The sequence below is a fragment of the Polistes fuscatus genome, unplaced genomic scaffold (genome assembly GCF_010416935.1).
Source record: "Polistes fuscatus isolate 324 unplaced genomic scaffold, CU_Pfus_HIC Scaffold2, whole genome shotgun sequence".
In the NCBI taxonomy this organism is placed as follows: Eukaryota; Metazoa; Arthropoda; class Insecta; order Hymenoptera; family Vespidae; genus Polistes; species Polistes fuscatus.
The window spans coordinates 3,250,469-3,262,546 of NW_025113096.1; the positions used below are offsets into that span (position 1 = coordinate 3,250,469).

The window sequence follows — 12,078 nt, forward strand, 5'->3', positions numbered from 1 at the left end:
GATTCGGGATCAGATTTTGGTAACAGCTGCCGGCGTATTTTCTCTCTCTGTGTAAAGAGGACCCAAGAGATCGAAAAACAGAACCAACGAGTCGAGGAAAAGGAAAGAGAGAGACAGAGAGAGACAGAGATAGAGAATGTAACAGAGGGAGTGTGTGAGAGATAGTGTCAGAGAGATAACCAAGCATCGTAGTAGCACACACGGGGTAGTCTGTGCTGAGCCATGGTAACTAGGGTATTGCGGGTTATGGTCGAGCCAGGAGGCATCGTTCGAAACGATGGACCACGCCCCGGCTCTCTGCCATCTCCGCTTCGACGACTCTCGAAGCACGATCGATCCTTTCCTCGCAACAACCTGGCAAAAATTACTACAGCAAAAGTCGAGCACGAAACGGGACAGCCGAATACGCCCCTGGAGCGAACGAACGAGCGAGCGAGCCGAGTTTCAAACTCGAAATGTGCATCACCGGTTACGATTATTTCGCGTAATCCCCAGGCCTCTGCCAACATCCATTTCAGATTACTGATTGTGAGTACGTTCCCCGCATTACCATCCCGTATGCTCGAATTCGATGTTCTCAATGTCGTCTCTGGCTGATTTTTAAAACTTTTCATATTCAATTTCTTTCTTTTTTCTTCCTTTATCTTTATCGTAAATAATATTTTCTTATCATTCAAGTAATTACAAAATTTCAGTATGTTATCTAATACAATGGTTCATCGGCATCTCCGATAATAATAATTCCCATTCCCTCGTTCCATTCAAATGTACTGTCCAAACTTGTTATCAGTTTTGAGAAAATTATTGAAATAGTTTTTTTAACGCAATAGTTATTCCTACTACGTTTTCACGAACTTATCCCAAATCAAATCTTCTTACTTAAACCATTAAAATTTTGATATTCTTGTAAAGATCGAACCTGGCCAGAATTAACTTTTCTCTCTCTCTCTCTCTATCTCTTCCTCTTGTTATCTATCTATCTGTATCTCTATCTCTCTCCCCCTCTTCAACTCCGGTCAATCGATTCCGTCTACCCTACGGTTTGACAACCTCGACGCTTCTCTCCGCACTTCCACCCTCGCGACACGCAGACAGGGTGAAAGAGAGAGAGAGAGATACGTGTGTCTACCACATACGGGTTCTATCGCTTCCCGTTTTAACCATTGCCAGGAAGAATGCAATTTTCCGTCATCGAACGACGTACTGCTGGCAGTTTTACCATCCGTTTCATTATTCCTCTTTTACCCTGGAAACATGTTTATGTGCTTTCATTTGACTTGATTTGATTTTTATCCATAAAAATATCTTATACCTACCCTACCTTTACATTTCTTCCAAAACTATTCACTTTTGTATTTGAATTTGTTTTTCTTTTCCCATAATCCTCGTATTCATATTTATTCTTTCCCTTTTCCTTTTTTTTTTTTTTTCAATATTTTAAAGTTATGCTCAGTTCAGAAAGGATAAGAAGGAACAACGGAGAAGGGAGAGAGAGAGCAGCCTTCATTCGTCTAGTACGAAATTTCGATTCTCTTCGTTATGTCCTTTGTCCTATTGTTAATTCCTGAATAAGTAGTTCCCACCTTGTCAGTTTTCATGGCAGGTTCTGGATGCATTCTCTCTCTCTCTCTCTCTCTCTCTTTTTCTCTTTCCCTTGCTTTGTCCTTCGGCCGATTGGGAGCAGAACCGCTCGTCAGCCCCCTTTCCGCTAGAGTTGCTACGAGGAGCTCTCTGCCCTCTTTAGGCCTCCCATTTCTCCTCGACAGTGCGACGATATCGAGGCACTTCTCTCTTCCTCGAGTTGCCGCAATTACGTGGTCCTAGATGTCTTCTTCCCTCTGACCCACAACTCCTTTTCCTTTTCTTTTCTTTTCTTTTCTTTTCTATTCTATTCTATTCTGTTCTGTTCTATTCTATTCTTTGCTATTCTTCTCGTCTCTTTTTTTGTTTTTCTTCTCTTTAGAGTCTCTTCGAAATTTAACAATGAAATTTAACAAAGATAATGCTTCTCATCTATCTTACTGTTTTCTTTTTCATTATATTCGCATCTTTTTCGTTTTACGTTATCATAATATTTATTTATTAACGATGATAATGATGATGATGGTAATGATGATGATGATGATGATGATGATGATGATGATGATGATGATGATGGAAACACTTTAATACTTTTTATTTTCTTATTATTCTAGTCAAGTTTTCTACAATATTAAGGTTCATCTGTCCGACAATTCCTTTTCAATTTCATCATTTTCTTAAGTTCGTTTCCGCGTTGAGACCGAGACTCGGATTCGCGGAATAAGATGATATATAATTTAAAACGCCATCTGCGCGCCTCTCTTCTCCACCCTGACGATAGAATCTCTCACAAAATTAGAATCTTTTTTAAGGTCGGTAAGCTAATTACCATTCCGTTGCCAGCTCTTGATTATAGTTTCGAAATGTTTCGGGATCGACTCTCCTCGAGCTCTCTGAAGGTAATTGCCAAAATCATGATTGCGTTTATACGAATTGTACGTCTTCTCTGTTTTTCGGAAGGGCCGTGGAAATTTCGATGATAGAGGGTCGAAGCTAGCCAACCAATTACTGTGCTGTATAAAGGAAAAAAAAATAATAAAAAAATAAAAAGTAAAAAATAAAATAAAATTAAATTAAATAAAATTAAATAAAATAAAATAAAATGAACATACCTAACGCAGTTAAGATAATGTACAAGTCTCTAGTGTGATACATTTCTACGCTTATTCTCTAACTGTAGTCGTGAAGTCTAAAGTACGATACCTCGTTATGGTTTGTAACACGGAGAAGTAGTCCTGTAATAACTAAATAATAATAATAATAACAATAATAATAATAATAATAATAATAATAACAATAATATTAATAATATTGATAATATTAATAATAATATAAAAATAATAATAATAGTAATAACAACAATAATATTAATATTAATATTAATAAAACATAATAATAATAATAATAATAATAATAATAATAATAATAATAATAAATAAATAATAATGATAATATTAAAATAAAATATTAATAATAATAATAATAATAATAAAAAAGTACGATCAAAAATCTGCTTAGGCTGACTGTTAACTCGCGAAAGACGTATTGTATTTCTGTAGGGAGGAATTGTCCTAATAATTGCGAATCGAACATAAGGTTAAAAAACAACAAAAATAAAAAAAAAGAAAAGGCAAAAAAAAAAGGAAACGAGCAAGCGTAAAGCAACTTCACTGAGAGAACGTGAAAAAGAAAAGCCCATAATACATAACAAGAAAATATAGAGACGTGCGAATCACCAATTTATGGATGAATGAATGCGCGAATATTAATGAATGGATGAGTATAATGATAGACGATCGACCAGTCTTCTTGGCTGATTGGCGTGCGTGTGTGTGTGTCACTTTAGCGAGCAAAGTATTTCGACGAGAGTATAGTGTTCGGAATGTACATAATTCTTGTATATAACGAACGAATCACTGATTGTACAATACCACCCAAATATATTTATATTTCATGTTAATGCAATTTTTCTAAAAAGGACCTACTTTTTTTAATCTACGCATATATCGTCCATAAATTTAAATACCATTGCATGATGATTTTCGACGAGAATGCATTTTATTAACATATTTACTACATGTATTTAAAATCGTTTATCGTCATCCTTGGTAAAAGCGGAAATTGATGTCTAACGTTCTCATCGAAGTGAGAATTTTTTCCGTTCCCTTTTTTCTTTCCCCCCTTTACCTCCTTCGGAGTATCGATTAAATGGATGGGGTAAGTACGGTAGCATGTTAAAGCATTAAAACGAAGTTTATAACATAATAGGGTACTTTCGAATTCGTGCGATTATTCGGCGATGGAATGGAATATATATATCCATCCCATCGTGTTATTTCTTCGTGTGCATTTACAGTGGCAATTATGCGTCGACCATGATACAACACGTGGTAGTCGGGACGGTCTAATTAGTCCTTGGAATCGGTAAAGCCTTTGCTAAAGTCGACTTAATCCTATTGTTAGTTTTTATGTAAGCAAAAGGATTTCACGGAAACAGAGAGACAGGGAAAAAGAGAAAAATATAAAAGTATTTAAAAAAAAAAAAATGATCGAATAATATAATTCTATTTTATTAAAGGTTTACATTACATAACGGAGATACATATAACGTTAGTTGAATTCATACTTTTACAATATGACTCTTTTCGACATCATAAATTACAGAGATAAAAACAGTAGAAAAGATAGTTATTCAAAAGTGAAATAATAAAAGAGGTGCGGAACTAGAATGATATACTATATTTAATAAAATGAAATAATTAAATTAACACTAGTGATATAATAATATTTAACCAATATCTATGAAATGTTGAAAATTCTCATTATATAAGAATACATTTACAAATAATGAAAACAATGAGAGTTTGGACTTGAAATATTGTATTTCCGTGTAGGAAAAGTCATAATTATAAAAGTATTTAATAGTTAATTGATAAAACGATTATTTTGTAAAACAGAAATAACTGTACAACGTTTTAATGTGAATAAAAGAAAGAATATTTTTCGTTCGTTAGTAACGTATGCTTAAGTTGCATCGTCAATAACAAAATCTAAACAATTCTGAAGCTTCTGCAATTGATTGTACTTTGTAGGTAATTCTTTAACTAGTGGAGCCACCATTTTTCCGAAGAACGAAGCTCTAACTGACTGTTAGACTGGTGCTGCTCTTCGGGTCAAGCGACAACTTGCAGCAACGATAAAACAGTAACGATTGGTTCATTTTGGACATGCGTATAAACTTGTCCAATTTGTCCATTTTCAAGCACCAATCAGATTTAAATAGATATGTGGATAAATAGAACACGTCGACGTTAGGTTACATAAGTATTACAGATTTCAGAATTGAATATAATTGGTTTTTGAATTAAAAACGAAATCGCTACATTTTTATATCTTTATACGATAAATTTTTAAAAGAAAGATTATAAACAAGATTATGAAAAATCATCTATAGCCTCTACTATCTTTTTCTAGGAACATTTATATAACACGTATGTATGACCGTTTAACGCGGCCTTTAGATTAGAGATAGAATATAGAACTATATACTATTTTTTGTAAATGACACCTAAATACGAACTAGGTACCGGCTGATAAGATTATATGGAAGCATGATCCATGCCGCAAGAATTGCTTCGGTCTACTTAGAGTTCCTGAATTAACACGTTTAATTATTCTCGTTAAAGTATAAGGTAGTAAGTGTGTGAGTCGCTGCAAACCTGTCTGTGTAATATGTATTATTTATGCGTTTTTCTGTTAGTACATTTAAACATTTAATAACTTCTTTGAATACTCCTATAACTTAACCTCTCTACTAAATAGTTTACTTCTTAATCAACATTGACAGTTATTTTAAGTTCATTTTTTATTTGGGGAATATATGATATATCTAATATTGAATTATTCTTTGTTTTTTAGAAAATTGCCAGAATTGTGGACTGCAATAACGAATTTTGTGTACTCGAAGAAAAGTATTATATAAACTTTAACACTTGATTAAAGTCCAAAATCGTGAGAAGAATTTTGTAATGTAACATTATAACATATATATTTATTTAGTGGAATAGAAATTATTTTCATGCAAAGTTTTCTATCGTAAAACGATTATTGAAGTATAGTTTAAATATACGGATCAATCTTGCAAGTCTACGTCACACAAACTACATTAAATTCTATTGTGTTATTAATAAAGTAAGTATATTTAAAAGAATTCGATATGTAAGGTAAATTATATTATTTCTTTTTAATAAACTAATTTTTATAAATTGTATAAAAAATACTGTTTAATTATTCAATCTTATATGTATTTTTTCTTTCATTATTAGTTTACAATCATGCCTCTGATCTGTCAAAATGGTAAAGATACTATCATTTTTGCATCTAAAGAAGATCATGCAACGCCTTGTACGATCGAGCTTCCAGAACCAGAACCAAGTCCTGGATTGATATTACCAAATGGAGATATTAATTGGAATTGCCCGTGTTTAGGTGGTATGGCAACTGGTCCTTGCGGTTTAGAGTTCCGTGAAGCTTTTTCATGTTTCCATTATTCTACTGCTGATCCAAAAGGCGCTGATTGCCGTGAGCAATTTACAACTATGCAAATATGTATGTCAGATTATCCTGAATTATATGGTAGTAAAGAATCAGATGATGATACAAATCAAATATCGAACTCTGAGATGGGTACTGTAAAAGACGTTGCTGTGGAAAACAATGATAAAGTTAAAAAAGAAGCGAACGAAGGAAGTTGACTGAAAGAAACAAAACGAGACACTTCTGGTAGAAATGAAGAAATGGAATATGTTGCAATAAAATAAAATCAATGCACTGAACATTTTACAATACAGATTATCTTATTTTTTATTGTTATTGTAGCTATTGAAAAAGGGACTTATTAGGAAACCTGGCAGCAAGCTAATGCAGACTTAAATAGTCTAATAATGTATACATTTGTCGTGCAACAAACAAAATATATTTATGTCACGTTTACCTTTTCATTTCATTAATATTTGTACAGAGTCGTGTAGAAGCGTAATTACCATTAACAAGAGAAAGAATTTATTTGTAAAATGCAATTCGATGCATGATTTTGCTCATGAAGTTCAATATTTATGTTTTCATTAAGAATGAATTTAGCATAGTGTTGCGTACATTTTTATGAATCGTCGTATTAATTATTTTTGTTTGGTTGAATAAAACTCAAACAATAATTTTTATCTGTGTGTATATGTTTAATTCTATATTATCGAGGGAGGAAATAGTCTGTTAGAGTTTTTAAAATAGCATTATTTTCTATGAGAAAAATTCCTTTAAAAATATTATTTTTTCGAGAATATTTTACGTGTAAAAATGTAGTTTTTTACAAAATCTCAAAAATTAGGTTGAAATGTTTGAACCATCATTTTTCAAATATTCACTTAATTTATCAAACTTTGTTAAGAATTGTTTGGTACGATAGGAGCGGAAACGCTATTTTAGACATTTTTATGTTAGGATGATGTACATTCATAATATTTCATCGAAATATTTAAAGATAGAATCATTATCACGTGCAATGGGTGATGCAATACGAAACTTGTGAAATTTTTCTTCCACTGCCGCCAACCATTTTTGATAATACAATGTATTCATAATATTGTTTTTATTAAAGACATATTTAAATATGAAAATTTCTTTGTAGTAAAGATATAATTATAATAATTTTAACATTATTTCAATTTATCAAATATTATGTCATAAACAAAATTTGTATGCGAATATAAAATTTATTTTTATGGTTGTGGCTGCAGTTCAGCACGTAAGTAAGGTTGGTAGCACTTAAATGTATCGCGAGTTAATGTGTTACATTGTATTTTGTTGTGATTTTGAATAAAGAGTATTGATAGTTTTTTAAATTGTGTTACAGAAATAATACAAATAATTATACTTGTTTTTTAAATTTCCAAGTAACATGTATTACTTGGACGTTTGTTTGTGAGTAATTTTGCTATTATTTTCCAACTCAATAGTTAATAGTCTGTTGCAAACATAACCTATATTTGTATCATTACATTATATATCGTATTAAGAGTTGAGTTTTAGCTTTGATGATTTGTTGTTTATATTTTAATATATTATATATGAAGAGATTTAATTGAAAATATTTATAAAAGATTATATTTAACCTAAAAATTGTATTTATTTTTAGAGAACTTCAAGATTCTTCTGATATAGAATTAAGTCATATAAACTTAAAGAAAAACATATTAGAAGCAGTGAAGCAATTTTTTGGAGAAGAAGGAGCCAAATCTAAGATTGACATATTAAAATACAATATCCCAGAACGTAGGTTTGTTTTACGTTGTGAAAATGGCTTTTACATTAAATTACGAGCATCTTTAACAGTGGCAGGACACTTTGAAGGCAAGCCATGTGTATATAACGTACACAGAGCATCACAGAATTTACTATCATTTGTTGGTGATAGTAGAAATTATGAACATTAATGAGTAACATTTGAACGAACGTTTTATATCTTTTATACCTTCATCGATAAATCGTCATATCAGTGTTCGAAAAAAACTTTAAACAATAACTTTTTGTATAATATCTATGCACAAAATCGAATTAACGATTAATTGAATATTTTGTTGCCATTATATAAGATATTCAAATTTAGCGCGCAGTCGAAAGTAGTGACAATTTTCATCAACAGAGGACACACCTAGTGAGAGGAACGAACATCCTACGTTACATAGGCTATCCAGTGACGTCATCTGTTTGTCTCCTCTCCTCTCAAGAGTTGGCTCACCCTATTAGTCGTCCATACGTACAAATTCCGTGGACAGCAGCAGCACCACACTACCACCACCACATAACGGTAGACTTTACTCGGTTGGATAGATAAGGACAGAAGGAAAGAGAGAGAAAGATATAGTAAATGATTGTGTGTAAGAGAGAGAGGGTAAGCAGTGAAGGCTCGGCACACCACACTATTTCCTCTGATCGACGTCACCGTAGTCGCCATCGCCATCGTCCGTGCATAGTGCCCATGAGTTTGGCGTTTGCCCTGTGTGTCGTGTTAATAGTAGGATGTTGTTTATGTTAACGACCTTTAACGCGCCCAAAGTAACGAATAGGACATTGAATAAGTGTTCAGTGTAGAGTGACACTCGTTTATCGAGAAAAACAGAAATAGTTTATTTCTTTTTTTTCTAATTTCTTTTATATATCATTTTTGATAACGGACGTATGTGTATACATATATGTACAGAGAGATATACAAAGAGAAGTGAAAAATATAAAGTAGAAAAAGGAGGTCGCGTGCGCGCGTGCAAAGTGCAAAGAGACAAATATACATTTATATACAATTAATAAAAGAAAAAGAGAAAGAGAAAGTAAGAAAAAGAAAAACATAGAGAAGTGCAGCAAATAAGTAAATAGATAGATAGATAGACAAACAGAGAGAAACGAACAAACTGGTGTTATTAACAGTCCTGTGTTACACGTTCCTTGGCAGTGACCGAGAGTGTACCGGGCTGTATTTTTTCGTTACGAGAAATTCTATTCTACCAAAACCACCATGGAAATATCGAAAAGAGAAAAGAAGCATAAAGAAAAGAGGAGGTAAGACTTTCATCATACTTAATGTCATTTTCTTTTTCTATCGTTCTGTCTCTTTTCTTCTTCAATTTTTAATCGATGGAAAGAAAAAGACATAAAAGTAAACCAACCGATTGGTGTTCTATTTGGAGTCCTATTTTTCTTCCTACACGACATTGCTTGCTTTTAACTTTTATCGCGTGTCATCGAGGAGACGCTGTTCGAAAGAACATTTTTTTTTTTTGTAACGATATGACATGGCGAGCGTAAAATGGAGCGACACACCAAGCGCATCATTTTTTGTCCCCTTTGAGGGCATGTCAGATGTACTGTTTTGTATCATTTTTCTTTCTTTCTTTCTTTCTTTCTTACTTTTTATTATTATTTCTATCTCTTTCTATCTTTCTCTCCTACTCACGCATGCTCACATTTCTCCTACTTTTTATAATTCTTCATTTTTACCGCGTCTTCTGGCTTTCTTCTTTATTACAATTTCTGCATGTGCTGCACGCTTGAAATTGTAATATATTCAGATTTGAAAAAGATAATATAATGACAAACAAACACGATATCTATTCTCGAATATTTTATGAGTTAATATTACAACAACATTATTACGATTTCAGGTGATTATTTGTAACATTTATTGTGTGTCTTATCTAATTGTAAGACAAAACACATTATTAATTTTAATGTCATCTTTGAAAATATAACTTACGAAATGGTTCTTTTTTTTTTACTTTACATTTCGTTTTTTTTCAGAGTCCATGAATGCGTGCATTAATAATGAAATAATTTAGGTGTTATTTTGTTATTAATGTAGTCTTTTTTTCATGACTAAAAGAAATAAATATTGGATGTATCTTTAATCTTTTCTGATATTAGTGTTAGTTGATATTTTATGTTTATGTCTTCTATATATACTCATGTATAATATGAAATTAGAAAGAAATTTGGATGATAAAAAGAATCTGCGTAAATCTATTAAAAGTATGGTATTTTATTAAATTTTGTTGTTTTTGTTGTTGTTGTTGTTAAATATATTTATCTCGAGTCATTCTAATTCATAAAGATGAAATAGACATAAAGATGAAATAAATAGAAGAATACGATTTTTAATAATTCAACAATATTGTTCGGCAAAAATTAAATTGTATTTTATTTTTATGTATTTTTTTTATATTTTATACAAATTTTTAGTGTAGATTAATTTAATATAATCTTCATAGATTACAATATATAATTAAATTTAATCGGATACTTTTTACAGATTTACGAAGGATGTTGTAGGAAAACGTAGCCTATGTTGGAGCTTCTAAAAGCATGGGTCACAACCCCGTGCTGGGTAGTGTAACTAAATTTAGGGGTTTGTAGAAATGTTAGCAAGTCTAACAAAATTAGTATGAATATTTTGCATTTCCTCTGATATATGGCATAATTATATTCGTATGTATAACAAAGTATTATTACCGAATAAATTGTCCTTTATAATTTATTATTAGAAAATGTTTTAATTCGTGAAAGATGGTCGCCAAGTGGAAAAGTTTGAGAAGCTCTGGTCTATGCCAATACTTTGATAAGTATATACATAATGCAATAGAACACGTGAAACTTACTTTGGGAATTGATTGTACACTTTAAAATAACGAAAAGAGTTTATATAAATATATGCTCTATCTGTTTTCATTTATGAAATATAACCAATTTTCTGTTATCTAGTTTCCAGATACAAGAGATGCTCAAAATTACCATATTGCATTTCAATGAAAGCCCGTAAACGTTTTATCGTAGATCCAATTATATTTTGAATGGTTCTTACTGTTTCCCGAATTTGTTAAAATGTTTGTTCTATCCTAAATCTTAGTATTTAGTATTTATGTTAGAAATGCTTACAAACATAGTTTGCTTTGTTTAACAAACTTGTTATATCTCATAACTAGACAGATAGAGCATATGTTTAAATTTACTTGTTTATTATTTTTATGTGCACGATAAGGCCCTAAATCAATCTAAGTATCATATATTCTGTTACATCATGTATATTAAAATTTTGTATTATTTTAGAAAATGGGCGTCGAACACTTGGCCTTTAAAACCCTACGATGCGGCCCGCATACTCTACTAAACTAAATTTGTTGTTCCATTGTTCATGTAGTCTGAGTTTTAACACCATTACTTTAGAAGTACTATTAATTCATTTTCTTTCACTTGCAACCATTTGATGCTTTCTCTTTAGTTTCTTGCTGTGATAAATTATTGTTCATCTTCCTTACATTGTTCGTATTCACCTCTTTACATACTCTTATTTTCTTTCTTTCAAAGAATTCATTACACCCAATCATTCTCTCTCAGTGTCCAATATAAATGAATCGTCCAAACGAACTCTATTATTGGTCAGCTTTGCCTAACGGAGAATCTACGTCGTGCGTCAGAAAATGTTTGGTTCTCATTCCATTTCTTTCTTTCTTTCTTTCTTTCTTTCTTTCTTTCTTACTTGCATTATTTTTTCTTTTGTTCACAATGCACATTGTACTTTGTATATGGTCGTACACAATCTATAGTGCCAACGAAATGGTTTTTTACTTTAGTGACTTATTGTCAACGATACGTAGAATCAGAATCGTGATAGGTCATCAATAAATAATCGTTTTTTTTACGATCTGTGTAGTTTTTATTTTGATCAGACATCAATTTATTTACATATACATACATAGTTTACGAGCAATACCATAGTGGGGGACACCGTATACTCGACCGTGTAAAGAAGCCAGAAATTCTTGAGCAATTTTTCAACGTAACGATTTCTCTTTTTTCTTTCAACAACCTTTTTAATTTTTTTTTCCTCTAGCTCGACTTTGTAATTACGGTCAAGTGATGCCTTTTTGGTCTCTATTGTTTTACCTTTTTTTTTTG

At 31.7% G+C, this 12,078-nt stretch overlaps 3 protein-coding genes across 5 annotated transcripts in view; all 3 read left to right on the top strand.

Moving 5' to 3' along the window:
- Positions 1-5,158: 5,158 nt before the first annotated feature.
- On the top strand, positions 5,159-6,800 carry LOC122517128 (mitochondrial intermembrane space import and assembly protein 40-B). Of its 3 annotated transcripts, none has more exons than XM_043635503.1 (3): positions 5,159-5,336; positions 5,500-5,772; positions 5,907-6,800. In XM_043635503.1, the coding sequence occupies exon 3, from the start codon at positions 5,916-5,918 to the stop codon at positions 6,333-6,335; it is 420 nt and encodes a 139-aa protein (XP_043491438.1). In that variant the 5' UTR covers positions 5,159-5,336; positions 5,500-5,772; positions 5,907-5,915; the 3' UTR covers positions 6,336-6,800. The 3 variants fall into 3 exon arrangements, with proteins under 3 accessions (XP_043491438.1, XP_043491440.1, XP_043491439.1); XM_043635505.1 differs by having other exon boundaries at positions 5,159-5,284; XM_043635504.1 differs by having other exon boundaries at positions 5,159-5,273.
- Positions 6,801-7,297: 497 nt separating this feature from the next.
- LOC122517130 (ribonuclease P protein subunit p14-like) lies at positions 7,298-9,161 on the top strand. The gene is made up of 2 exons (XM_043635514.1): positions 7,298-7,557; positions 7,772-9,161. Exons 1-2 carry the CDS (start codon positions 7,535-7,537, stop codon positions 8,067-8,069), a joined length of 321 nt encoding a protein of 106 aa, XP_043491449.1. The 5' UTR covers positions 7,298-7,534; the 3' UTR covers positions 8,070-9,161.
- Positions 9,108-12,078, top strand: part of LOC122517129 (hypoxia-inducible factor 1-alpha) — a 42,199-nt gene continuing 39,228 nt past the window's right edge. The window contains exon 1 of the mRNA XM_043635506.1: positions 9,108-9,189. Coding sequence (XP_043491441.1) covers positions 9,146-9,189 — 44 coding nt within the window. The 5' untranslated portion in view covers positions 9,108-9,145. The remainder of the gene's footprint in view (positions 9,190-12,078) is intronic.